General features: G+C 49.5%; 4 protein-coding genes across 4 annotated transcripts; 2 read left to right on the forward strand and 2 right to left on the reverse strand.

The window, feature by feature from the left end:
- Window positions 1–2,463: 2,463 nt before the first annotated feature.
- VFPPC_18279 (hypothetical protein) lies at window positions 2,464–3,590 on the reverse strand (the record flags this gene model as incomplete). The annotated part of the gene is made up of 3 exons (XM_022429920.1): window positions 2,464–2,941; window positions 3,204–3,325; window positions 3,372–3,590. 3 exons carry the CDS (start codon window positions 3,588–3,590, stop codon window positions 2,464–2,466), a joined length of 819 nt encoding a protein of 272 aa, XP_022285082.1.
- Window positions 3,591–8,132: 4,542 nt separating this feature from the next.
- Window positions 8,133–12,877, forward strand: VFPPC_18280 (vegetative incompatibility protein HET-E-1; the record flags this gene model as incomplete). The annotated part of the gene is made up of 4 exons (XM_018288882.1): window positions 8,133–9,120; window positions 9,171–10,771; window positions 10,823–11,185; window positions 11,471–12,877. 4 exons carry the CDS (start codon window positions 8,133–8,135, stop codon window positions 12,875–12,877), a joined length of 4,359 nt encoding a protein of 1,452 aa, XP_018137496.1.
- A 7,656-nt stretch (window positions 12,878–20,533) lies between these two features.
- On the forward strand, window positions 20,534–22,101 carry VFPPC_10530 (carboxylesterase family protein; the record flags this gene model as incomplete). Its single annotated transcript, XM_022428714.1, has 5 exons — window positions 20,534–20,802; window positions 20,873–21,377; window positions 21,455–21,591; window positions 21,646–21,743; window positions 21,809–22,101. The coding sequence occupies 5 exons, from the start codon at window positions 20,534–20,536 to the stop codon at window positions 22,099–22,101; spliced, it is 1,302 nt and encodes a 433-aa protein (XP_022284023.1).
- A 3,115-nt stretch (window positions 22,102–25,216) lies between these two features.
- VFPPC_14779 (hypothetical protein) lies at window positions 25,217–26,283 on the reverse strand (the record flags this gene model as incomplete). Its single annotated transcript, XM_018292547.1, has 3 exons — window positions 25,217–25,354; window positions 25,412–25,649; window positions 25,721–26,283. 3 exons carry the CDS (start codon window positions 26,281–26,283, stop codon window positions 25,217–25,219), a joined length of 939 nt encoding a protein of 312 aa, XP_018137501.1.
- Between the last annotated feature and the right edge of the window lie 1,342 nt (window positions 26,284–27,625).

Here is a 27,625-nt window from a genome sequence, read left to right on the forward strand (position 1 = left end):
ATGCTTCTGAACTCAGATAAATGACGTGAATCCCTCTGGCAAGAGAAGGACAACGAACAAGAACAACAATGAATTCATCATTAGTAATTACCTGTGCGCCACGATATTAAATTTGGCTAACTATGACTCTCATAACGTGACAGGGGGAGGATGTCCAGCTTCATCTTGAGTCTGACGCTCTTGTTGCTGCTTGCCTTGCCATATCTCACATGCAGCGAGATGCTCTTTCGGCCGCCCAACAGAGGTCGCTGCGAGATCCTTCTGGCAGTGACGGCGTATTCAATTGGGCGAGAACCATGCAGCAAGGGGTTAGGCCAACAGTTTTTTGTGCAGCCCAGTCCGTACTTCGAACGTACGTCGTGGACCCATGAATTCCCCTATTAGGAATATTGTGGATCCGCTTGAACGTACAAGATACGTGTACGTTCAGCACTTCAAAGTACGTACATACGTACAATGCCATAGTACGGAAAATACAACATCACTAGATGGCATCAAGCAACTCATTCGTTCCGCCGCATCATAGGCTTGGTCCTCTCCAGATCTCTCGCCGAAACCGCAAAGCGCGGGACTGCAGTTGAGAAACAGAGACTTGTGCCTTGTCCATGAGCCCGGATTTTTCCAACCAGCTCAATGCCCTTGAAAAAGTTAGAGACTTTTCAACAAGAAGAGACTTTGACTGACAAACCTTTCCGTGTCTGCACCAAACTCCACAAAGACACTCATGGTTCGCAGGTCCGCCGTAAAACTCCAATGAACCAAGCTTGTTACCCAAGCTGGCGCCACTTCCCAGGCAGATTCCATCACAAACATGACGCGCAGGCCTCGATCCCAATCGCCAATGTCGACTTCAGGGTTCCTGGCCGCCCCCGTATCTTGTCCCAAACCCAGCATTCCCTTTCGCGTCCCGGTTTACCGTCGGTTGACGATTGCTGAGGATGTTTGACAATTCCGGAACTGAAACCTCTTCCCAAGCTCCAATCACTTGCCAAGAGTCTTCTTCCAGATTCCACATTTTCTGCATGGTACAGGTGATCTTTCGTAGATACCAGGAGTTGTACACCGTAGTCTCCCGCTTTGATGTCTTTCAGGCGATGCGTTGGCAAAGTAGGGTCATTTTCTTCTGTTGAATCCATCTCTCGATCGGAGCCCATAGGCACGCCAGCTTCGGTCGTCGTAATCGGTTTGTGGCTGTAGGGGGTAGAGATACTGAAACTGGGAGAAAGTGTTTGCGGGCGAGCAACCTGTGACGGCAAGCTGGTGACACAAATACCAACCCTCCAAACGGGATCAGCTAATTGGCGGGTAAGTCGTGCATCAATCCCTTTTGCGGCAGCTGCCAAGGACTCTGGTCTGATTGGCCGGCGTGATCTAAGAATGCCCAATGGGCCAGCCTAAATAAACGCCAGCTAAACTGCACTAACCACTGTTTGCTATGATAACCCTGACAAGCATTCGCGTTAGCTTCCGACCACAACCCAAGTTCTCCCATTTCCAATCCCAGAGCTTTGCCAAGCAGGCGCATGTCTTCGAGGAGGGTATCGTAGGGACAATATGCCAATTGGGAATTAATCGGTCAGGAATGAAACGATCGTACCGGTAGTCGCGGGCACAGTCATTTGACCAGGATATTTCGAGGTGACTCTCGATACAATGGGCTAGAATGCTATTAATATCTCGGTTTTGTAGAAATGCTTGGTGCTACACCGGGAGGACGGACAGCAGCTGGTCGATTATGTTGATTGACTGAGCCATCAGGCTCATCGGCATTCTCGACATCGTCTAGCATGCTATTAGCATTTGACATCTCATAAGTCCGCCTCGAATCCACTTACCTGTACTCTGCCTGCGGCCGAGCTCGGCGTCCGCGATGGAAGCCGCAATAGCCGAGATGGAAGGCAGCGAGTCTGGGTCATAGTAACGTAGCAGCAGCAGTGCAAGTCTTGTTGCCAGATCCAAGCTGACGCAGTCCATGTTGTCCTCAAACACTCTGTTACCTTTTTTATGTGTTTAGACAACACATGTTGACAGATATTACTTTACCACCGGTCGCAAGTGGCTCGAGCCGAAACCTGAGTTCCTTTGTCATCTGGGCCAGAGATGCCAGAGATTCCAAAGTCGTCCGACAAGTGATCATTGTGGCAGTGGTCCCCCGCATTCTTCATGTCATGAATATTGATCCGCTCGCCGATAGTATCTTCCTTACTCATACACATCGTCAAGTTCGTGGGGAGGGCATTGACGCTCGGAATTGCTCGACGGCCAAGCCTTGCGGTATGACCAGGCGACCCATTACCTCCGCCTATAGTACGGAAGCTAGTTCGTATCTTGCCTGATATGGGTGTTTGTAGCAGCGAAACGTAACTAGTAACCGAATCGAGCCAGTGTTTCAGAAGGGGTAGTATCAGCGGTAAGTTGGGCACGACGGAGGCGATAAATGACTCCCGATTCGCCCAAGAGCATTCAACCTGCGGGCTCGTATCTGGATACTAAGAGAACGTTAAAAACTTCAACCCAAGCATTCAAGAATGTTGCGGCACTTACCAATTCAACCAGTATAACCCTTAGAAGAGCGCAAGCAAGAATAAATACACCAGCACCAAGCAAAATTGTCATGAATATTTTCTTTGCAATTTTTAAACCAGATTTCCATAGCAATGGGATGGGTATAGACATAATGTATATATCCGTTGATGCATTTAGAACAAAGTTGGTCCAAAGAAGGGGAGTTGATATAGTTGGTTGGCAAACAGCTAGTAACGTAACAATTAGCTTGTCATTAGGTAGTATAATCATCGAGGTTAACTTACTTCCAGGATTTGGGTTTATCTGCCAATACTTATGAAATGGGCGGCAAGAAAAGAAGAATGTCATTACCAGGGTAAAATAAGATGATGCGAGGAATACAAAGCCAATCCTTATGCGAATAGCATAGCTGCTGCTCAGGTTAGTCTGGCATAACGGTTAATCAACAAATTGTAAGCTTAGTAGGTAGTATATAGCCCACCACACACAGTCAATCGAATGTAGAAGGCTAGCATCGATGCTTTAAACGCCCAGAGCAACGAGCCAAATAGCAGCCAGCCCCAGAAAATTAGTTTCGATCCAAGTACCCTAGAATCAGATATTAGAACTGTCCTTAACGCGATGGGTTGCTATTCAAACCAACTCCCCACCAGTTAGTGCAGCGAGCTTACCTTTGCTGATATTCAACATCTATTGGAGACAAAGCGGTTCGTTCAGCATCTGTCATGCCGGTATTTGCAAGACCCTTTGCCATTGTACCAGCACAGTACGCCAAGCTTGTTAACGTCGTGTAGCATGCCTATACCCACTGCTGGTTAATCGGCGCAGAAATAAACGATAGTAGCAGACTTGGCACAACGCACCACTCCGACCCAGACCATGTAATCGTCAAGGCAGAGGTCCCTCACGCCAACAGCCCTCACTCTCGCATAAGTTCTTAATGCACAGATTAAGATGGCGAGTGATGTAAGAACCCATGACTCGACTGCAAATTTCTTAAACGCCGCCTCTGCTGCAGCCGCAGAGTCGGTTAACAGTGAGTCTGGTGGACTTTGATGCGACATCGTGGAAAGAGAAGGTTTGCTAAGACTGGTTGCACAAATAGGCGTCACCAAACAGATAGAACGCGTAATATATAGTTGGAACAACATGCCGCGGGACAATGTGACAGATGCATCCAATGTCTCTTTTCCCTACACGGCGACTTGCCTTGTCGTCATAATTGGCTGATACCTAAGACAGAGGCCCTTGGCGTTCCGGGACCCCGGTAAGGGAGTACTCAGATAAGTCGGATGAGAACTACTACCAATGCCACTCCTAAACGGTGTCTTGATATTATCGAAGCAGCCAGAAAGACAAATTAACATCTGACATACCAGGACGTAGGACACAGTATCCTACGGAGACTAAACTGCGTACATTATACGAGTCTAAGTAATTAACATCGGAAACTTTGAACACCAAATGACTAGCAATATCCCCTATTATATGCCATTATCTCAAGTTATCTAAATTGCAGTTACTCTCCTCGTTTAGGCCATAAGAAAAGTTACGGCTATTACGAATACAAAAGCTTCTTGTATCCCATTATCAGTCAGGTTGCAATATATAGAAATATAGCGACACATCATACCACTCCGTACTCCGTACTGGTTCTCGTTCTGTATTTCTGCTGTACTTCAGGCACACGGAAGTTACTTCAGTGGCGGTTTGCAGGCGGCCGCGGTGGCGTCTTGGGGGCAGGGCACTGTTTAAGATGTGAGGCAACAATGCTGTAAACCAACTATCTACGACGGGAGAAGGCGCACTTTGACAACCCAACTCCGCCGTGGCGTCGGTCTGGGCTGTTCTACTCATACTGGCGGCGAGGGGAGATTGGGACGTTGCGTTGGAGGGTGTCAGCCAGCTTGTACGGAGTACGTTGTGTATCGATGAAATCTGATTTCAGAAATCTCCCCCGAAATGCTGGTTACAGCAAATAAACTCGAAAGTGAGTCGTATGACATTCCCTACCTCTGACATTGCTGCTGGTATTTGAAGATAGTACTATGCCAATCCTTTTGCAAACGATACAGCACTCTTGATAGTGCTGCAAGGCGGAGATAATTATTAGCCTAAGCGAGAAGTAAGAGCAGCAGCAAACTCCTCGAGAACTCCAAACGTGGATCTAGGGACAGCGATATTGACCTTGCAGGCGTACTTGCAGAAATGGTGAAACAACGACTTGCAAACGTAAAAAGCATAAATTCTACGGATCAAAAAGTCCCGCAAATACATGAGCCAATGTGTCAGCATCGTTCTCCATTGTCCGAACATCGACTTTATCAACGATTGCTGGCAGATCTGTACATGGTGGGAAGCAACGAAAATGTGTGGCGTTGTCCGTGCGTAAACAACATTGATTGCGTTTATTAATGCAGCTGATAGCTTTGAGTCGATGGGAAAGTTGCATACTAGAATAGTTGAGGGCTCCTAAAACAAAGACGAATACCTACACATTGTTTCTGCCATTAGCCCCGGCCTACGTACTTAACGATCAAACGACTCGTCAAGTCAGTCTTCGCATACCAGGGCGACAACCATCATCCAGTCATCACGCCCGTAAGGAGCAGTGGTTGAAGAGCGCGCCCAAAAGCGCAAAACCACAAATACGGGAGCAGGACGACTAGTATCGTTGTAGTGCTCCTTAATTCGGCGACCCGGGTACCGTCGAGGTTATTACTATCGTTGGGACCGGTGACGACGACGCTCGTGTAGGATATTAACTGGCTCGACATCTCCCAGATCGTGCGAATGGGGAAGGGGCGAAGTTAGCATGCGTCCATGGATTACGACTTTAGCATCAGCATTGGTGTGACGCGCACATCACCTCCTCCCCAATTTGTCATTTTCGTTGCTTTTCTCAATAGTGCTACTACATTAACAAATGAAGATCCGCAGAGGCTGTTATACCAGGTCACTGTTTGAAGCTTCACCACCTTCCGGAGAACTCTTCCGCTTGCCAAGCAGTGCACCATCGTGGCGTGCTTGGAATTACGGTCTGACATGTCATCCCAAAATAATGCATGGGCACTTTATAAAGAGACAATAAAGCGCAGCGAGCGTGATTACGTATCACTTATGTACCTTATCTCGAGTTTTAAAGATCCGAAACATTGTACATTCCTTTGTAGGATGTCCTACACCATGGTGATTCTCAGTGGCACTAAGCTATGGGGCGCATCTCGGAGCGTCTCCCCGGAGCAGATGACCGGTCATTTGGGCGATCCTTTTGTAAAGCGAATGTAGTCAGATCGTCAACGCCACAAGCAGCCACAAGAATTCACATATCAAATTCTGCTGGGCTGACTTGGACTGCATCATGTACTCTTTATAGATATCCTCATCATCCCTATGGAATCAGGCTGACTGCATGGAAGAGTTAGTCAAGTACATCATTGTTATGCGGCCACACTTTTATCTGTTCAGCGACCGATTTAGCGAGAGGGAAGAGAGGAGAGCAAAACAGAGCGCCATAAATGGCATGTCCTGAATAGCTGTTGTATACCTATGGCACACTCTTTTGCTTTCTCATCTACGGGTGAGTAAAAGCTGCCAGATAAACCCGAAGTGCCATGTATGTCAACGGATTTGGAGGGCTTGTTGGAGCCCAGCGCTCACGCATCGTCGGCCTCTACGGAAGTTTTTCCATCACGATCGCTGAGATACGACTCACCTCAAGCTGTATATGCTCGAAAAAAAGGTATAGTGCGAGCCATATCCTGGCAACAAATCCGCGGAATTGGTTGGTCGTGACGATGTCCTGATCATGTGTTATTCATACCTATGCGCCACAGCTCATGAATTGTCCTGTCAGACAGACTTCAGTCACAGCTTTGGAGTGGAAAAGTCTCGTCTTGATCCTAAAATAGGTGTTGCAATCAAAGCCTACCCTGAATGGAGGATAACGGAAAACGGGATATTGCCAATTTTTTGCCTCTATCCCTTTCAATGAATTTAACGAGATTCCTCCCAAGTGGCACAATCAGTTACCAGTACTCCCCGCCTGATCTCATCTTGCCAGACTTACATATGTAAACTCCGCATAAAATCTTTCACCAGTTGCCAGACTGCGGGGTAATGTGTTTTGACGGGACGCAGGATCGGGAGTGAGTGTTGGATGCACGCGGCCACCGGAGAAAACTCCGTGCCTTGCTCTCTGAAGGATGCTGCCAGTCACCACTAAATAGCTGGGGGCCATAAACATTTCGGAACCCTTCATGCAACTTCGCCGATAAATCGGCCACCACACCTGCCATGGTGCTTATAAGGAAGGTAATCTGACACCACGTAGATATAGTACGGCTTACGGCCAGCGTTATCATGTTGACAGAATAGCCCTTCCAGACTCAATATCATTGTTCGAGGGATCTTTTTCTGGACAATGCAAATTTTGGTGGCGGTGTGAGTCTGGAGCACAAGCCCATACTTGCTGATTCAGGGCACAAGATTTCGAAGCTATATCAGAGCCACACATATGGTACAGTATGGCCGCCGAAAATCGGCACGAGACTAAAGAAAACATTATAATGAAAGAAAACAGGGATTAAAGTCTCAAATGTGACAAACGCCCAATCTAGTTTCCTCGATTCTACACATGAGTTGTGGGCTCAAACAACAAGTCGATCACGATACGAACTGGGCATCATGCGGCTACCATCCTCATCAGGCGTAAACTGTGTATATGCCTTTGGAACCGAGCTTTGATTTGGTATGGTAAACATTCGCATCCAGCGCCCTAGCAACCTGAGAGAATTGACAGCGTTAAAAGACTGCGAGCCACCACTAACTTGAGCAACAGCCAAAGTTCTCCCTTGTGTCGGACGGACTGATCCTGATGATAAGGGTATCCAATCGATGGCAGCGTCTAGGCTCGCGGGGCCCCGTGACTTTAGAACTCGCGGGATCCCGCGAATATTACTAAGCATATTAGTCCCGCGAAAAGGTGGCGCAGCCGTGGTGGATGCTTAGGTAAGGTGGGGCGCACAGTAAAACTGGTGGTGTCCTTAACAAGTCCCCAGACCTCTAGCGTGCCAGAGCAGCTGACCTCAATTCTTTCCCCAACCCTTTTATGTCGTGCTTCGACAGTTCGTCGTCATGTCCCCCCATCAATAGGCTCTGTACTGGGACACTGTCGCTGGTAAAGCGGTTATGCATTTTGTCCTCATGGTCATGTGTGAGTATATCCCGAGCCGCATTCGGCGGCTCAGTTCCGGCATAATGAAGGGCGGTTGGGGCGATTCGTATGATTGGTGACGAGCCTACCATGTCGCCTCGTGATACTGGGAATAAAGCGATATCATTGGGTGAATGGTGTGTTGGTCTCCAGTAAGCGCCTGCGGCTGATGATGAACTTCTCTGCAGTGATGCCTAATTCTCCATTTGTTTGAACAATGGTCAAGTTTACATGGTCGCTTGAGCTTTGTCACCGGTGATGGGAGGGACGAGTTGCGCTGCAAGGTTCCAGCGAATTTGACCTGTCGCAGTGCCCACAAGCAGTCGCCTCGAGAAACTTCAACAGCAGAATCCTGAAGCCATTGTCCACCTGGGTCATCCTTCCATCGGACATGTCGAATCCCCAAGACTACACGGTTGGCTGGATATGCGCCATAAGTACCGAATACGTTGCCGCGCGTGCTTTCCTCGACAAGGTACACGACCAAGCCGAATCTGTGTCTCCTCACGATGATAATATATACACACTGGGCGAAGTCGGAAAACACAATGTGGTCATCGCGACGTTGCCTGACGGCGAATATGGAATAGCCGCAGCAGCAAGCGTCGCGGGAGATATGCTGAACAGCTTCCCAAATATCAGATTCGGTCTGATGGTCGGAATTGGCGGTGGCGCGCCGAATGAAAAGCATGACATTCGTCTGGGCGATGTTGTCGTCAGTGCACCTCGCGATGGAAAGGGTGGCGTGTTGCAGTATGACTTTGGCAAATCCATCCAAGGTCAGGAATTTCATATGACAGGATTTCTCAATCAGCCTCCCAGACTCTTGCGAGCGGCCATGAGCGGCCTCAAAGCCAAATATGAGGAGCAAGGTCATCAGCTCAATGATGCTATCCACAAGGTTATGGAGACTAGACCAAGATTGCGGAAGAATTACGAACGGCCGGACCAAAACAACGACAGGTTATATCAAAGCAGATTCGTACATCCTGTAGACGATACATTAGCCTGTGCGGCTGCTTGTGGTGATGACCAGTCGAACCTTATTTTGCGACCTGAAAGAGCCGAAGACGAAGACAACCCGGCCATTCACTATGGTCTAATTGCCTCCGCAAACCAGTTAATGAAAGACGCTTTGGTCCGGGACAAGCTGGCAGCGGAGAAGAACGTCTTATGTTTTGAGATGGAGGCCGCGGGGTTAATGAACCGCTTTCCCTGCCTTGTTATTCGGGGTATATGTGACTACTCAGACTCGCACAAGAACAAGAAATGGCAGGGCTATGCAGCAATGACAGCGGCTGCCTATGCGAAAGACTTGTTACTTGAGATACCCCCTAAGAGAGTCCAGGAGGAAACAAAAATCAGCGGCATTCTCTCGGGTTAGTTTCCGTCAATGCCAAGGCCGCCAATTACCACTAATTTTATGAAGATATGACGGCCATCCAAAAAGATACCTCGGAACGCCTTCGCCATGTGCAACAAGATATAAACCTTGCTAGGCTGCAGCCCGTTGAAGCCGCGGCGTATGATTCCCATCACAACGAGCATGAGCCGCGGTGCCATCCCGACACTAGAGTCGATCTCCTCCGCCAGATCAACAAATGGGTCGATGAGCCATGCGGCAAATCCATATACTGGCTCCAGGGCATGGCTGGCACTGGGAAGTCTACCATAGCCCGCACTGTAGCCTATGATCTCGACAAGAGAGGGTCACTCGGAGCCAGCTTCTTCTTCAAGAGGGGTGAGGGGGACCGTGGTAAAGGAGCACGATTTTTTCCTACCGTCGTCGCCCAACTAGTCCATAATTGTCCGGGCTTAACCGAGCGCGTTCGAAATGCAATCGATACTAACCACTCCATTGCTGAGAAGGCTATACATGAGCAGTTCAAGAAGCTTATTCTACACCCGCTGAAGGATGCCCGATTAGAGCCGACGACGAAGATAGTTGTGGTTGATGCTCTTGATGAGTGTGACTGTGAGGAGGATGCTCAGACCATTATTGGCCTCTTGCCGCAGCTGAAGCTCTTAAAAACAGCCCGCGTAAAGTTCTTCGTGACAAGTCGACCGGAGTTCCCAATTCGCTACCAATTCAACACAATCAGCGGCCAGTACCAAGATCTGGTTCTACAAGACGTTCCAGAGTTGATTATTGAAGATGATATTTCCAAGTTCTTAGCCCATAAGCTAGCAAAAATACGAGACGACTTCAGTAAGACAACCTGCCAGCTTCCTTCAGCTTGGCCTGGACAAACAAAGCTCCAGAAGCTGGTCAAGATGGCCATTCCGCTCTTCGTCTTTGCGGCGACGTCTTGTCGATTTATCGAAGATAAAAGATACGGCGGGGGTGGACCGGACGGAAGGCTGGAGCAGATCATTCAACATCAGGTCAGGGGACAGAGAAGCACGATTTACGAGATGTATCATCTCGTTCTTAGCAAGTCAGTGAGAGAAGAGACAGTTGACGAGTTCCGAGATATTATCGGCTCAATTGCCATCCTTGGCACCCCTCTCTCGAGCTCTGCTCTTGCGTGCCTCCTTGAAATCCCGAAGATAACTGTTGACGAGAGGTTGGAGATGCTTCACTCCGTCCTCAGCATCCCTACCGACCAGGACGCGCCGATACGACTACTGCATCTGTCATTCCGAGACTACCTTGTAAATCCTGAAAACCACAAATCAGACCCATTCTGGATTGACGAAAAAGAGTCCCACGGATTGCTGGTGACTAGGTGTCTTGATCTTCTGATGAACGGTTCTCTGAAGAGAGACATCTGTGGTCTAGAAATGCCTGGAAAGCTGCGTAAGGACGTCAACAGTGAAGCAATCAATAGATATCTACCAGCAGAAGGTCAATATGCGTGCCTATACTGGGTGCACCACTTAAAAAGCAGTAGCATCAGGCTTCACGACGGGCACCAAGCGTTCCAATTTCTAGGAGACTATTTTCTCTACTGGCTTGAAGCATTGAGTCTTATCGGGAGGCTATTCGATGCTATCGGGCTCGTTGAGGAGTTGCAGAGCTTGGTCAATGTATGTACTCATAAACTCACCCATAGGTATATGCTAAGACCACTTATTTAGCTTCATAATGGCGCCAAAGTCTCACTATTTCTCCACGACGCCAAGCGTTTTATCCTCAACTGTAGCTCTATAATAGGCCAGGCACCCCTCCAGCTCTATTCCTCGGCGATCGTCTTTGCTCCAGACAAAAGTATTATTCGAGAGAAATTTAAAAACTATGTTAGTTGGATAACGACAAATCCAATTGTGGAAGATTGGGACGCTTGCCTGCAGACGCTCGAGGGTCACAGTGACGTGGTAAACTCGGTAGCCTTCTCGCACGACTCGCAGCTCGTGGCGTCGAGCTCTAACGACCAGACGATATGGATCTGGCGCGCGGACACAAGCGAGTGCACGCGAACGCTTAACGGCCACAGCGACGTGGTAAACTTGGTGGCCTTCTCGCATGACTTGCAGCTTGTGGCGTTAAGCTCTAATGACTAGACGATACAGATCTGGCGCGCGGACACGGGCGAGTGCACGCGAACGCTTAAGGGCCATAGCGTCTAGGTGACCTTGGTAGCCTTCTCGCACGACTTGCAGCTCGTGGCGTCGAGCTCTTACGATAATACGGTACAAATCTGGCGTGTAGACACGGGCGAGTGCACACGGACGCTTGAGGGCCATAGCGGCTAGGTGTGCTCGACAATCTTCTCGCACGACTTGCAGCTCGTGGCATTGAGCTCTTACGACAAGACGATACAGATCTGGCGCGCGGACACGAGCGAGTGCACACGGACGCTCGAGGGCCATAGCGGCCTGGTAAGCTTGACGGCCTTCTCGCACGACTTGCAGCTCGTAGCATTGAGCTCTTACGATAAGACGATACGGATCTGGCGCGCGGACACGGGCGAGTGCACACGGACGCTCGAGGGCCACAGCGGCCTGGTGTGCTCGACAACTTTCTCGCACGACTCGCAGCTTGTGGCATTAAGCTCTTACGACCAGACGATACAGATCTGGCGCGCGGACACGGGCGAGTGCACGCGAACGCTTAAGGGCCATAGCAGCTGGGTGTGCTCGACAACCTTCTCGCACGACTTGCAGCTTGTGGCATTGAGCTCTTACGACAAGACGATACGGATCTGGCGCGCGGACACGGGCGAGTGCACACGAACGCTCGAGGGCCACAGCGGCGGGGTGTGGTTGGTGGCCTTCTCGCACGACTTGCAGGTTGTGGCGTCGAGCTCCGACGACAAGACAATATGGATCTGGCGTGCGGACACGAGCGAGTGCACGCGAACGCTTAAGGGCCACAGCGACTTGGTATTCTTGACAGCCTTCTTGCATAACTTGCAGCTCGTGGCGTCGAGCTCTAACGACCAGACGATACAGATCTGGCGCGCGGACATGGGCGAGTGCACGCAGACGCTCGAGGGCCACAGCAACGGGGTGACCTTAGTGGCCTTCTCGCACGACTTGCAGCTCATGGTATTGAGCTCTTACGACGAGACGGTACGGATCTGGCGTGCGGACACGGGCGAGTGCACACGGACGCTCTGGGGCCACAGCGACTTGGTATACTCGGTAGCCTTCTCGCACAACTCGCAGCTCATAGCGTTAGGCTCTTGCGATAAGACGGTACGGATCTGGTGCGCGGACACGGGCGAGTGCACACGGACGCTCGAGGGCCACATTAGCAGGGTGTGGTTGGTAGCCTTCTCGCACGACTTGCAGCTCGTGGCGTCGAGCTCCGACGACAACACAATACGGATCTGGCGTGCGGACACGGGCGAGTGCACCCAGACTATTGATATAGGACTGTCTGCGAGCATCTTGTCATTTGACCCAGCTAATAATCGTTTACTAACTTCTAATGGTGCTTTTACTATACTCGGCATGCCCTCAGGATTCAATTCTACGGATACTCCAGGACCTCGTGTCGGTGGCCTCGCGCGCCACACTGGCTATGGCATCAGCCTGGGTAAACCCTGGGTGACGTTTAATGGAGAAAACATCCTTTGGCTACCAATGGATTTTCGTCCTACTTGCTCAGCTGTATCAGAATCAACCGTCGTTATTGGATGCAACTCGGGGAGAGTCTTGGTGCTTGACCTCTCCAATCGTGGAAACTAAGGTATTTCCGGCAATTTATCCCGAGCTATAATTTATTTTTTTCATAACTTTGTCGAGGGTTGAAGGGGGAACGATGATGATGTAGCAAAACACCCAGTAACTGACAGAAGTTTCACCTCGGGCGCTACTAGTGTCTACTCGCTTCCACGTGCATGCATAGAAATATAGGACTAAACTCTGATATTTAGTTGCACAGTTTCTGTTCTTTAGGGTATTTACATAAATGGCCCCTAGAGTACATAAGATCTAGGCGATTATTGCTCTGCCGTATCGTGGCGCCTGAACTACGTAATATCAGCACGGAAGCTGTTCGTTTACCAAGTGCTGCATAGTTCAGGCAGCAATATATACGGCCTAGATCTTCCCTTGATTCTTTGCTTGGCAGAGCGTTGAAGAGCCTCCGAGTTGGCCTTGCGCGAGCGGCGGGTATACCTACCACGACTATCCACACTTGTCTGATAGAACACAATGGTCGGAGCAGCTGAACAAATTGCCGTACAGGACAGTTGGTATCACAAAACAGTGGTTGCGAAATGTGGGTGTTACGTCGTTTCGATTAGGGCCGTGACGCCTCGCACCTCTGGCTGCAAACTCCAACTTGCCATCTGTCTATGTCACACCCATAACTCTTGCGCGTTATAGACAGCTCACCGTGCAATATAGCACCCACCCGGAGCATAGAAAGAAAGACGGGTACTTGCTTGTTGCCTGCCGTTAGGCTGGTGAATGTGCATAATGCCCGCCCTACGGCGTCCTGGATGGATCACGGATTCTCCTCACATCGAGCCGCGTACAAGTTTTGCCATTTTGTATTAATACATATCATCTTGCCCTCGAAGAAGTTCCCGGTCCTCCCATCCTTCCGATACTCTGCAAATGCCCATGGTCCATCTGGTTGTGCGTTCTGTGAGATTCGGCTAGCGGCCTTCGACAGTATTTGTACGTCACATGGTGATCTCCTCACCATACTTCCACACTCATAAGCATCAATGACCTCGGCGTTGCACTAGAAAAGCAGGGCAGGTATGAGGAGGCAGAGGTGATGCACAGACTGTGCATGGAAGGCTATAAGGAGGTTCCGCATCCAGAGCACCCATATACTCTGACGGCCATGAACAATCTCGGGCTTGTATTGCAATGCCTTGACAGATACTATGAGGACCTTCTCCGTCACCAAATTCTTTCTCGCAACCTCGTTCTTTGGATCCTTAAGAAGAACAGAATAACTGTCCAGTGCTATTTTGTAATGTGGTCCGAAGAAGCTTACTGGGATCAGCCACTGATATTTTGGGATTTTCTCACTCTCGTCTGTTGCATCGTTATTGTGAGCTATATTCCCGGCACTAATTCTGTGGTTAAGGCCATTCAGTTGGTCAAGCAAGGCTTTATCACTAGGATCCCCCCCAAGCTTGTAAAGAAGAGGTGTCGCTTCTCGATAAATATCCTGCACTCGAGCGGGAGGCTCGGGAACTTCGGTCTTTGCCATGGTTACATCGCCTTGTGCGTATTTATCGTTGTCATCGTCATCAGGTTCAGAATCGTCGGCCGTGAGGACCTCTTTACCGTCCCAAAGATTGACCTCATCGATGAATGTTTGGTCTACGCCCATCTGCCCTGCCGCCCGTCGGACTTCTGTCATGCACGTTAGTGGTAGGCTCATAGCTAACAGTTATTTCACTTACTCTTATAGACCGCCTTGGAATCATTATGAAGGCAATAATGCGGGTGCAACATGCATCCAAGTCGTCTCCAAGCAGTTACGAGTTCTTCCTCCGCTGGGTTTGAGCTCACTGCCAGAATCTCAGCATAGGAATTATCGGCGCAGAGCAGTACCCGTTCAATTTCCTGCCGCGCATTATGCGACTTAATCTCCGTCGCATCTGTGCCAGTAGCTGGCTGGGCTGGCTGGGCTGGCGATGTTGGTGTTTCTTTATGGCGTGTCTCTGCTGCCTTTCTGGCCAAATCTGCAGCGACCCTCCCATCTTCGACACCAGGGGTTTGCAGTCAGGACTATTGAAGAGTCGCTCTGTCCCAGAAGACATAGCTGCAATAGAAAGAATGTCGTTGCCATCAAAGATAAACTGGGGAACCGTTTTCGCTGAGCTAACTCCAGAGGGCGTATATGACTCACATGAATCGCTTCTTATGGCTATAAATGCCTGGGCAAAGCCTAGAGGTTATGCATTCACCACAGGGAAATCTTCGAAGACTCCAAATAACCGGGTTAAAGTTGTATTTGCATGTGATCGAAATAAGCTTCCACCAGGCACGTCAATCGAACGAAAACGCCGTACATGTAGCCGCGTGACAGGTTGCAAGTTCTCACTGCTAGCGAAACAGTCCCTAGATGGAACCTCTTGGGTCCTAAGCCATCGACCAGGCCAGGAATATGCACTACACAACCACCCGCCAAGCGAAGACCCATCTGTACACCCAGCACATCGCCAGCTTAGCGAGAACGATATTAAAGCTATCTCAAGCCTCACAACCTCTGAAACTGCTCCTCGGGAAATTAGGACCTACCTCCACAATAATTCCAGTACCCTCGCAACTCAGCAAGATGTCTACAATCAGATTGCGGCAACAAGAAGAGATAGATTTACGAGAAGGCCAAAGTAGTATACAAGCACAAGTCGAGCAATTGCGTGAGGAAGGATTCTACTGTCGGGTCCGGTTAGATCCAGATAATCGGGTTACAGCAATCTTATTTGCCCATCCAGACTCTATCAATTACCTCCAATGCAATCCCGATATCCTACTACTAGACTGTACCTACAAGACAAACAAGCACAAGATGCCACTTCTTGACATGGTTGGCGTTGACGCTTGTGAGCGCTCTTTCTGTATTGCTTTTGCATTTCTCTCTGGAGAGGCAGAAGAGGACTACTCGTGGGCTTTGCAGCATCTTAGGTCCCTCTATCAGCGCGAACTTCCCTTTGTTGTCTTGACAGACCGATGCTTGGCCGCGATCAACGCTGCAGCAGCCTGGTTTCCACTATCCAAGGGTCTGCTTTGCACTTGGCACGGTAACAAGGCAGTATTACAACATTGCCGGCCCTACTTTCTAGCCGACGGGAGCCAAGCAGGAGAAATGGGATGAGTTCTATGCTTCCTGGCACTCAATTGTAGCCTCCCCAAATGAAACGACATTCCAAGAGCGTCTGACATTATTTGAGCAAAAATATGCTGCAAAATATACAGAAGCATGTGGATATATCAGGACAACCTGGCTTGACCCGTTCAAGGAGAGAATCGTCAGAGCATGGGTCGATAGACACTTACACTTTGGCAATGTGGCTACCTCAAGGCAGGTGGCTTGTGGCATGATCGAAGATGGAGAGACTAATTCATCTCCCAGGGCCGAAGGAATCCATTCATTGATCAAAGCACATATCAAGATATCTACCTTGGATCTCTTTGATACCTGGCAGGCCATGAGACCAGCCGTAACAAATCAGCTGAAGGAACTGAAGTACATGCGGGTTTCTCAGCAAGTATCAATGCCACTTGACGTCTCCGGGGTATTATTTGAGGCAATAAGGGGCTGGGTGTCGCATAAGGCATTGCGTAAAGTACTGGAACAACGGCAATTGCTTTCAAAGCCACTCAACGCTTCCTGTACTAGGATCTTTACGCCCTCATATGGACTGCCATGTGTTCATACACTAAAGAGGCTTGAGGAAGAAGGGCAAGCCCTCTTGCTAGAGCACTTTCATCCCCACTGGTACTTAAAGCGTGATGTATCTCAACCACAGCCAATGCTAGAGCCTAGAGCAGTGTCAAGTCAGTTTAACCAGAGGCGCGATCGGCCAATGACAAGCACAAGGCGGGAGCCTAGTGCATTTGAAGTGATTCAAGCAGTAGTACGGCCGAAGGCACAGCCTAAGTGCAGCAAATGTCATACATTAAGCCATATCATGACTTCGAAGGCATGTCCTTTGAGATATGAAGAGCTCTTCCAGAGGATCTGCCACAGAAGTGGCGGCACAGATAACCAAGACGGTAGCAGCTGCGACAGTGGCACCAGCAGCCACGGAGGCATTTTCATTTCAGGCAGCTGTAGGCCAGATAGAGGCAGGTCTAACGACAGCAGTTCAAGCTGGCGGGCCACACACAAACGGGCCAGATAGGGGCAGTCCAAGAAATAGATGGACTGGTTGACCACGTGGCGGCAAGCCAGACATCTACAGTTGAGGAAGTTGCAGACTGCATAGTGGTCGCCCACACAGTGGTAGACCAGCCAGTGGCGGCAGGGACGATGGCAGCGCCAGAACTTAGATACGACGACCCGCGGGCCATTCACCAGAGATATGTCGAAGCAAGACAAGCTTGGTATAATGCGTAGCCTCGGGGCAGTATCAAAACTAACCAACAATATCGGAAGGCAGTAGGTTTGCCTCAACGGTACGATAAAGTAAGCTACAAGTGGTGTGTTGATTGGAAGCAGATGGGCAAGCAATGTATGATGCTGAAAGGCTGTAGAGATTGGAGTAAGGAGGAGATGATGGCGTATCTGGATTGGAGCAAGGCAGAAGAACATCGGGTTGAGGCTCTAGTAGCGGCTGAGATGGAAGATAACCCCTTCTCTAAGAGAAGAGGTATGAGTAAGATCTGGGAGGCGGCCGCGACGGATAGTAATGCACAAGAGGCATTGTATTTAAGGAAGTAGGTTGCTAATGGGAGCTCGGCAACGGTACCAGTCACCCAAGCCGTATAGTCGTCCACAAAGGCGATCGAGCCACCGTTAGCGTTGATCTTTCTTTGCACCAAGTGTAGTGTGAAAGAAGACTCCTAAGAAGCTGTGAAGGATACGAAAGTTTTCGTAAACTCCTTGAACATGTCTGCCAGCACGCTCACTGTTTTATTCAAGCTGCTTACCATATCAGTCAGGTCGAGCACCTTCGACTCCAGAATTTGAACCTGTTGATCTCTTTCAACGCCACTGGTCGATCGACGGGAATGTGCACTGGAAGTCCGTTGGCGATTTGAGCGACTAAGCACGGTCAACTCGTCTGCTTGGGCGTCCTTTTCGACATCGGCAGGGTCACAGTAGTAGCTCACCCATCCTGCCTTCCACGGCGTAGGTACTATGTGTCGGAGTTAAACACCATCGTGGTTTTGTTGCAGGCACCGACACATTGACCTTGACGGGGCTGAATCACCCGTCTGTTTGATGTCTTCGGCTCCGTATCGCTGCATATGAGCGATGGGATCCGCTTCGTGCAGTTCCCGCCGGAAAACATCGCCGCAGTAAGGGAGACGTTCCAGCGTTCCTGGCCCAGGGGCATCCAAGCCAAGAGCCCATACTCCGTCTCGTATAAATTCAAGCTCCGGGGAACGCCGTGGAGCGGCATTGGCACGGGCTCCCTCGCAGTGCCGGCAGTCATACTTGTGCGAGAGATGTTTGCCTCCCTGTATCTTTACATTTCCATAGTCGCCCTCAATTTACGGATTTTTAGGTCAGTACTGACTTATTGAGACTAACTCTCCTTGAAAGAGCCAGTGGCTGCATTCTAACCAAGTAGAGTCAGGCAGGAAATGTCAATCACTGCATAAACTTATCTCTCTATTTGGTCACAATGAACGCTACTTGACGTGTTTTCTCATTACGCGCCTATTAATTGTGAAACTGGCGCCTATAACACAAATGGAGAAGCTGAAGCAGTGGTTGCTGGTGGTCCTAACCAGTTAGAAGTCCACCAGTAAGAATTATCTCGGGGCCAACTCCATCTCTGTTTACTCTAGACACACCGCACAACGACGTCAAGATGCCGGAAGGCATGGGATACGTGGCGTCAAAAGGAAATATGACTATATATTGGCGAAGTTTGGAATATAGTAAGCGACTCGCTAATGCGCTGAACTGTTGCCTATCCAACCGAAAACAGACTTCATGTCAGAAGAAGCCTTGGGTAATTTGTCATGTGTGAAGAGAACCATAAACTTCCCTCAGCAATAGAAGCTGACATCCAATCATATACAGCCCCAAAGTGTCTTCACATAACGCCAACACCTCAATATAACGCGTTCAGGAGCACCGACCTGGGAGGGCAGGCAATCACAACGCAGAGGTACGATGTCTGGCTGAAGCCCAGTACCGTAATCGCCATCGAGTTGTTGTACGGCAAGGAGGGCAATTATTAGAGCCAGTATGTGGATCCGAGGAGATATCTGTGCACTGATTCAAAAATAGCCGAGGATGGGGGATGTGGCACAGACTAGATTCAACCGTACGGCCCAACTACTGTGGCAGGTTCAAATGGCCATGGGTGAAGCGCAACTGACGAGCATACCAAGACGCCTTCTGTGGTAAGAAGCAGACAAATTCCTCTAGGTCTCTGGATGCTATGCCGCCTCTTGTATCAAGTCTGCTGAGTGTTTCAATATAATATGATACCCTAGAAGCGAATCGCCAGACGGGCTAGTTCTGAAAAGCTGCTTGCCGAGTTGCAACTCCCCTGCGTCGCCCAAACCGTATTATCTGTACAAGTCCTACAAGTGTCACGTTATGAGAGTCATACTGAGCCAGATTTAATATCGTGGCGCACAGGTAATTACTGATGATGAATCCATTGTTGTTCTTGTTTGTTGTCCTAATCTTGGCAGAGGGATTCACGTCATTTATCTGAGTTCAGAAGCATAACTACCAGCCTTCTGATAAAATTCCAGGTGGTTGGCCAGCCTCTCATCTCCTGATGACTATGGTTTTATGACATCTGGCAATTACTCCAAGTCTGCTTGTTCAATAAACAAAGGCAGTTTTATCCGACAACAAGCACCCACGATTGCCTTGCCGTCAATGCTTTCCTTTGCCGTCTTAATATCGCTCGGGGCTGCGCGGCCATTCCACGCAGGACAAGTCGTAATCATGGGCACCAAAACAATGCTCGTTTACCCTAATAGGACTGAGCGCTTGGACCTGGTGGGGAGTCTGGATTGTGCCCTGACGTTTTGTCCAACCAGACTTGAAGGCCCAAGGGTGAGACAGGGCGTCTTTGGGGGAAATGGCAATGGTCTCCAACTCATTTCCTGGTTTGTTCAACCTAAGTTCTGAACCGTATTTCGTTTTTGTTCAAAGTCAAAGCGGCTGTCTGACATTCTGGAGCTGTGGCTTAGACCGCGTCGATGTTGGTGTCCCATCATCGACATCAACCAGACTCGTTTTCCTAACAAGGCAAACGAGCCATGCCTCGGGTGCATCGGAGATGCAATGTCCAATGCTCGTCGTCATGAGCCTGCCATGACATCAACTGGTGATGGAACCCGATGAGAAACCGACCTGTATGTATCCAGCTCTGCATGCCTACTATGCCGTTACCGAGATCACCGAGATCACGAAGATATAAACATAAGCCTCGACCCAGTGTTGAAATCCATGACGAGACGGACACGCCAACATCGCTCGTTTACACCACCACTATCCATCCACATCTACAGCTATGAAGCTCGAAATCATTCTCTATGTTGCTGCTGCCCTAGGTGCACACTCCGTATGCGCTACCTTCAACGACATTATTGTCACCACAGAGCAAGGTTCCATCCGCGGCACCCAAGTCCGTAACGGTGTCAACGCATTGCATTCCTTACGCAGAGCCTCCCGTCGGTCCCTTGCGATTCCAGCCGCCTCAACCGCTCAAGCGTTCACATAGAGAGACGATGAACGCAACCCGCTTTGGTTTTGCGTGCCACCAGTTCGCATACAGGGGCATCTTCAGTGGCCCCATTGCACCCAGCGTCCCAGAGTCGGAGGACTGCCTGAGCCTCAATATCTACGTCCCAAAGCGCCGTCGGGGCGAGCGAAAGAAGCTGCCAGTCTTTATCTGGTCCTACGGCGGCGGCTTCGGCATGGGCTCTGGCAGCGCCCCATTATATAACCCGACTGACTTTGTTGCTGAGAATAAGGACATCATCATGGTCAGCTGGAAGTATGACTTCCCATCTATTATCCATTTGTGCTACTATATCTCACCAAGAATACGGTCTAATTAACTGTAGTTATCGCACTACTATTTTCGGCTTTCCTAATTCACCAGCCCTTACGGCCCAGAACCTGGGCGTACGTGACCAGCGCCTCGCCCTTGAGTGGCTGCGCGACAACATCGCATCCTTTGGCGGCGACCCGAAGCGAATGGTTCTTGGTGGGCAGTCTGCCGGCGCTATCTCGGCACATGCAATGACTTATGCGTATCCCCAGGATCCCATTGTGTCTGCGCTTATCCTCCAGAGTGGCACGGTCGAGCAGCTTGGGACGAAACGAGAAGGCCAGGACTTTGAGTTTGTGCGCGTCGCTCAGGCTGTCGGCTGCGCAAGCCAGGACCGGAAACAAGAGCTTGAATGTATGCGAATGGTTGACGCTGATAAGCTACAGCACGCCATCTCAAACAAGACGTTAAACGAGATCGGGTCACCGCACGGGGGAATGCCTATGGCGGATGATGTTGTCATGTTCACCCCAGAGGATGCCCGACGACGCTCAGAGGCAGGCAAATTCGCTCGTCTAGTATGTCCACAGTCAGCATCTGTAATCCCCCCCTTCAACCACCAGGGTCAATGGAAACTGACATGTGCCATGGGCAGCCCACGTTGATCGGCACAATGTTGAATGAGGCCGATTCAACCATCCCTGAGTGGGATCCAGTAAAGGGTGTCGACCGAGAGCTTAGCGACACGCTGACTATGCAAGTCTTTGAGTGCAACGTGGCTCTCGAAGCTGGGTATGTCCCCTTATTCACGCAAGCCTTGTGCGATTTACCAACTAATTTGACAAGATTCCGCGCTCAACACAAGGTCCCGGTGTGGCGATATTCATACAGGGGCGTTTTCCCCGAAGTGACTCCCTATCCATGGGCGAGGGCTTACCACGCAGGTACATTGAATTATATATACACATATCCTTTACCAACGTGTAACGGCCCTGCTGACGCAGAGTAGCTGAGACTGGCGTTCTCTTTGGAACATATGACTTGGTGAAAACCAACCCGGCGGCAAATACCAACTCGACGACAAAAGAGGCTTCCAAGTTCCTGCAGCACATGTTTGGGACATTCGTGAGGGACCCCATTCATGGCCTCGCGGACAAGTACCGAATGCCGCTCTTCCGCCCAAACACCTCAAGCTTGATTGAGCTCTTCAATGAGAACAAACCAACCTTTTCGTTGGGCATGGAGCAGAATCTGGCAACTTGTTGGTATATGACTAAGACAACTTCTGAGAAGACTACCTAGAGGGTAACCAAGCCATCAGAAGTACTCGAGTTTCCCTGAGCTACTTGCTATTGGTGATACTGTATCCTTATGCTCTCTTTTGACTCAGGAACGATTACGCGGACTCTACGCGGCCATCATGCACACGCCTCTTGTGACCCGCTTCATGTGAGATAAGAATCCGATCCGTCTCGGACACGTTGTGGTTAGCGAACCAACTGGGATTCACTCTGGGGCAGTGCAATACGATCATGGAAAAGCTAGAGCAGGAGTTTTTCAACGCACAGGCCCCCTCGCTCGTGTGAATTATAGCGACACTGTATTTTAGTCATGTTAGCTAAAACTGGCTGGGCTGTCAAACAGGAATGACCGTGCCGGCAAGCGGCCCGCCAAAAGAAGCCTGGAGGAACTGTTAGGTACGCTGGAATTTGGCCCGATGAAGTAAGCGGTTAAAATGTGTCACACGATATAAGGGGATATAATTGCTCAGCAATAGAGCGCGTTCTTTTTGTTGACAAAATGTGATATTCGGATGTCACATGTCATTGTACGTTGAAAGGCGAATTACAAGTCGCGAAATTTTACTTAAGTGTATTTGTTGGAAGCGCAAGGCTTCTATTCGGGTGATAATTATCACGGGACTTGGGGAACTCGTAACTAGTTGATTGATGCTCGTTGTTGAATTCATCTAGCTATAGATAACGTGCGCCTGAATGGGAGTTGAGACCTCCTCACGTGAGGTCTGTTTCAGCCACCGTTTGAAGCCATTCGCAGGCTGCTGGCTCCGCCGCCAAAGGCGGTGGAAGCAACAGTATTAGTGAACTGCGGGCAACAACAGAGGGTTGTGGGGCTCTGGAATGTTGAACGTCACAGCGGAAGAGATGCCGCCAACGTAGGCTATTTATGGAAGGCGCAGGCTGGACGTTGCACGTGATGTTGTATCATGTTCAACATGGAAGACCCCTCCTCGTAGTGTGTTGGACACCGCCGGGAACAGCATTTAACATAATGGAGGAAGTCAGACTGTCCAGGCATGAGGCTTGCTTTGTGAGGGAATCATTTGACTTGCCTGTTCCCTGTTTTCTTTCAATGCTGTCTTTGATAGAGAGGCAACATATTCATCTTAATCGACTGCGAATCCAGCACTGCCACTTGCTATGAGCTATAATGCACTCGTCTGACCCAAAGCAATTATAGTAATCATTCATCTAACCATTTACCTCAATGCCGTTTGTATTTGAAGCCGTGCAACACCGACAGCGTAAAAACAAACCTGTGGGAGAGGGCAGGCGTAAGTCGACTTCTCGAAGCTGAACTGACCGAACGCACGCCATAAAGGTGACAATTTCCTGGCAGACCCTTCCAAAAGAGAAGCGACAATTGCCTCCAAAAGGGAAACACCCTTACGGTTGTCTGTGACTCCAAATTCAAGTAGCACGCAAGTCACAAGGTACAAGCACAAAAAGATTTTCCGTTGATAAGTCAGGTGGCTAATACGTCAGTTGGCTTCTTACATATCTTGATCGATTTACCCCCGTCGACAAGTTAGAAACGGCTCAACAACGCCCTTAAAAACGCCGAAGATGACCCTGCTGCTGTTACTCAATGCTCAGGGTAACATTGCAATGTTTGGACGTCACGGAGCATCGGTAGTTTCCCTGGCCTCATTTCGGCGTTATAGAACTATCAATTTATTGTCATTAAGAAGGAGGAACCTTAATCATAATGTATAAATTCACACTATCATTCGAGTTCCCTATTTAACTGATTCTATTCATAGTATCCCATGAACATTCCCCGAACATTTAGACACTTTCTCACTGTTTTACGCATAGTATATATGAATAGCGCTTGCATAACTATTGATCGAAATTGAGATCGTTAAATTGGAACTGTAACTATAATAGAGACGCCCTGAAAGATAAATGCCATCACGGCTTGTGACAAACACGTACAGTCTCCTGGATTTCGGCTTCGTACTATGTTGCCATCATGTTCATCCATGGGATGCTTGACAAAACACGGGTGACACTCATATTTCCCCTGTTCCTGAGGTTGGACCATATTTTCCCATTAAAAGTTGCAATACCATGTTCCTAACCTGAATATTTGACAATCCGCTAAATCTTTCAAAATATTTGATGTTTTTATGTTTTATTGATTCGGAGGAAGGTGATTCAGTGCCAATCCGGCGACAGAAGCGCCCGGCTGCATCAAACAGGCCAAACACACTTTCATGCTCACCATTGACGGCATTAGGAGTCCAGCCCAATCGGACACATTTGTTTCTTATCTCGTGAGGAACGGTCCATCTTGGTTTCGCCTTGCGCACTGTTACCTGCGGTTTGTGCCGGTTGCTATGGCTGCTTCTGCGGCCTTGCAAGGGAGACACACGTTTGTCTTGAGACCGATGCCGCCGTATGGCAAGACGCTTGGTACGGTTCGAATTGATTGGGTTTGTATCGGTCGCCGATGCAGGAGGCACTACCGAACGGCGTATTGTATAAAGGTAGACGACATCGTCGTCCGCACACATATTTAATTCTGGCTGGAAGGTATTTGCCACATGAAGGTTGAAGGGGACAGGAGGAGCCATTGCGGGGTGAAGGGGCTCTTGAAGCAGGGCAGTGGTAAGTCACATGCGACCCCTGCGCGGCTTGGCGGAAGTTCCCAGAATCACCCACTTGTGGCCCAAACCTGACTTGAGAAATTTCGTCGACGCAACTCAGGCTCAGAGGTCTTACCTTCCTGTCTTGAATCGGAAGCTGAAGACTTAAGAGGAGACATCCCGCAAGAAGTGGTAAGCAATGCCAACTTGCGAGCCTAAACACTATGACCGCTCTGAGACGGAACGCGATCCAGATTGTTAGAGACAGGTGCGTGCCCCCACTAATTGGGGTCGCTGTACTGAAGCGGGTGCTGGATGTGAATTTCGGGATCCTGGATGAACAAGAGAGCGCAGATGCGAACTCGGTTCCCAGCTATTCGATCACAGTGACAGAGTGTAGACCGCGGTGCCAGATTTTAAACTTCTGAGAGTATTTTTAGCCTTTTCGGGGAAAGTGCGATGTCTGATTGCACGTGGGACTTACTGATAACTTGGGGAAATATATTAGCAAATGGTTTCTTAAAGTCCCTACTTTGGTGTGTCACATCCTCTCTCGTCTGAAATAGCCTCGCTTTGTGTATCGTCACACCACACTTTAATGCGTGGGACTGGTCCCGATGCCTGGTCTTTCTTTACTTCGCGGCAATGCCACCCAACTTTGCCCTCCTTGGTGCTATTAGCACAGAAATTTATACAGCAATTATTAATATTCGGTATCCACACGTAGCTGTGAAGGTCAAACTTGAAATCGACCCCAAACTCTTTCCCACCATCACCAGTGACGATGTCCGAGGCAACACCTGTAAAGTTGTCTCTTGAAAAGCCCTGGAAAGCGAATGTATCGCCCTTCGGCCAGGTCTGGTTGTTGAGAAAGTGGATCGTCGCCGTCGCGGATGCGCTGGTAGTCGATGAGGTTGAACTAGTTGGAGTGGATGAGGTTGATGACGGGACCGTAGAAGAACTGAATCATATTAGTATGGTTGTGGTGAAATGAAGATATTTATTCCGTTTTGATGTGGTAATAAGTCTCACCTGCTGCTAGTTGTCGATGAGGAGGCGCCGTTATCCGACTTTCGAGAGGCAACGGCGCCACCAACGCCCCCGCCAATGGCGGCCGCGATGATAATAACAAGAGCAACTGCAAGTGGTATAAACACCTTGCGGCTGAAGCCCAATATCTTCCTGTGGTCTTTTTTTTTTATTCCTCCATCTCCATCACGATCCGCGGGGAGCGAATGATTCTTAGTTTCTGGAATTGCTGGCGTCGCGCTCTCCTTGGTAATCGGCTTTATTTGCGGGCTTGCTGTTGTCACCGTCTCTGGGTATTCGGCCTTGTGCTCTGAGGGCACGATGTGTAAGCCTGTACTGTCATGTCCCACCAAGACTGCTTCCTTTTCAGTATGGTCGGGAGCCATAGGTGAGCGCTGGGATGACTGATATTGTTCGTGGGTTGACCGGTACTGCGACTGATACTGCCTCTGCAACTCTCCGATGTTTGAACCAACCGTCAGTGGCGACAGCATATCGACAGATTCAGGAGCATTGGCCCCGTGGTCGTTTTCGGCCTCATTCTGATGGTATTGACGGTCAGTCATGTTGCGGCCGGTCTGCTACATTCATTGTACGTCCACAGAGGAGCAGTGGATGATGTGGGATTAAAAAACGAGCCGTTGGTCAGGGCAGGTCTGGATCTTGAAGGGGATACCAGCCCCAGGCGATCTTCTTTGCTCAGTGGCAATAGCCTAATGACCAGGGCATTTGAACCAAGGCTTGCCGATCGCACAATTAGTCAACCAGGACACTGTTTGTTCCCCGATCTGCGTGCGTGAGGCTGACATAGTTACAGGGACATACATACAAATTTAACAGAGGGTGCTTCATGGAGCGGCAGGAGATTAATCAACTTTTTGATCCATATTTTGTGATATTTTAAGTGTCGCTGCCCTCGTCGCTGCCGCTCGCGGAGCGGAGACAGGGACGTGCTAGCGGTCGGCCGAGCTTAAACTCCGGAGGAGAACTCCATACAACGACCGAAGCTTTCCAACCGCAATCTATGAAAACATTCCACCCTCGTCAAACTAACCCACCACAAGAAATCGTAGTCACGACTGTCGCCTGTCTGGTCAATTTGCCGCCAGAAAGATTTCTTCGCGTTCGGGGATAAAACTTACACACTGGATTTGCCATTCATGCCCTATAGGCACTGACAAGTCCTTAGACATCTAGTGTTAGCAAGGTCACAGCTGGCTTCCGAGGTAGCATTCACTTACTGCCAGGCGGTCCCGCCGCAGGAGCCACTACCGTAGCCGCACTGCTTGCACTTTATTCAACGTTAGAGGCCATCTTCGAACAAGTCTGCAGGTAGGTACTTACACGGCTATTGCAGAGGTCTTCGCCGCCGAACCCACGGCAGACGTGCTCAGCGTCACGGCAGGGACCCCCTGCGACGGCCATTACATTGGACAACTGCTCGGCATTCTCTCTGGCCGGCATGGCAATCGCAGGAATCAGAAGGGCGACGAATACGGGGATCCGGATGAACTTCATTGTCTTGGGTCTTCAAATTGACGAAACAGATAGAGGCTCAATCGGTGGAATGAGCTGTTTTGCTATGATATATCAATATTTGTTTAAATGGCGACTTAAGCCCTACTTATATATTTTTCAACCTTTCCCTGTATGAGAAACTTCGAGCCGTCCTGGCTGATGAAGTCTAAGACATGTTTCATTCCGGAGATGAAAATGCAGGCATTGTCTTTCTTGACTAGGGATTTGTTGCGTTTAGTGCCGAGAGTGCGTATACTGGCCGAAGCGGGCCATCGGCCGCAAATTTAGAACACGGATGGGTTGATTGCATCCGCGCGAGACAGTACGGAGACATTCTTACTTCTGTAAATATCTCTGTATTGCAAATGGCGCTCATATTCAGAAAACAAC

This window comes from Pochonia chlamydosporia (assembly GCF_001653235.2).
Source record: "Pochonia chlamydosporia 170 chromosome Unknown PCv3seq00011, whole genome shotgun sequence".
Classification (NCBI taxonomy): domain Eukaryota; kingdom Fungi; phylum Ascomycota; class Sordariomycetes; order Hypocreales; family Clavicipitaceae; genus Pochonia; species Pochonia chlamydosporia.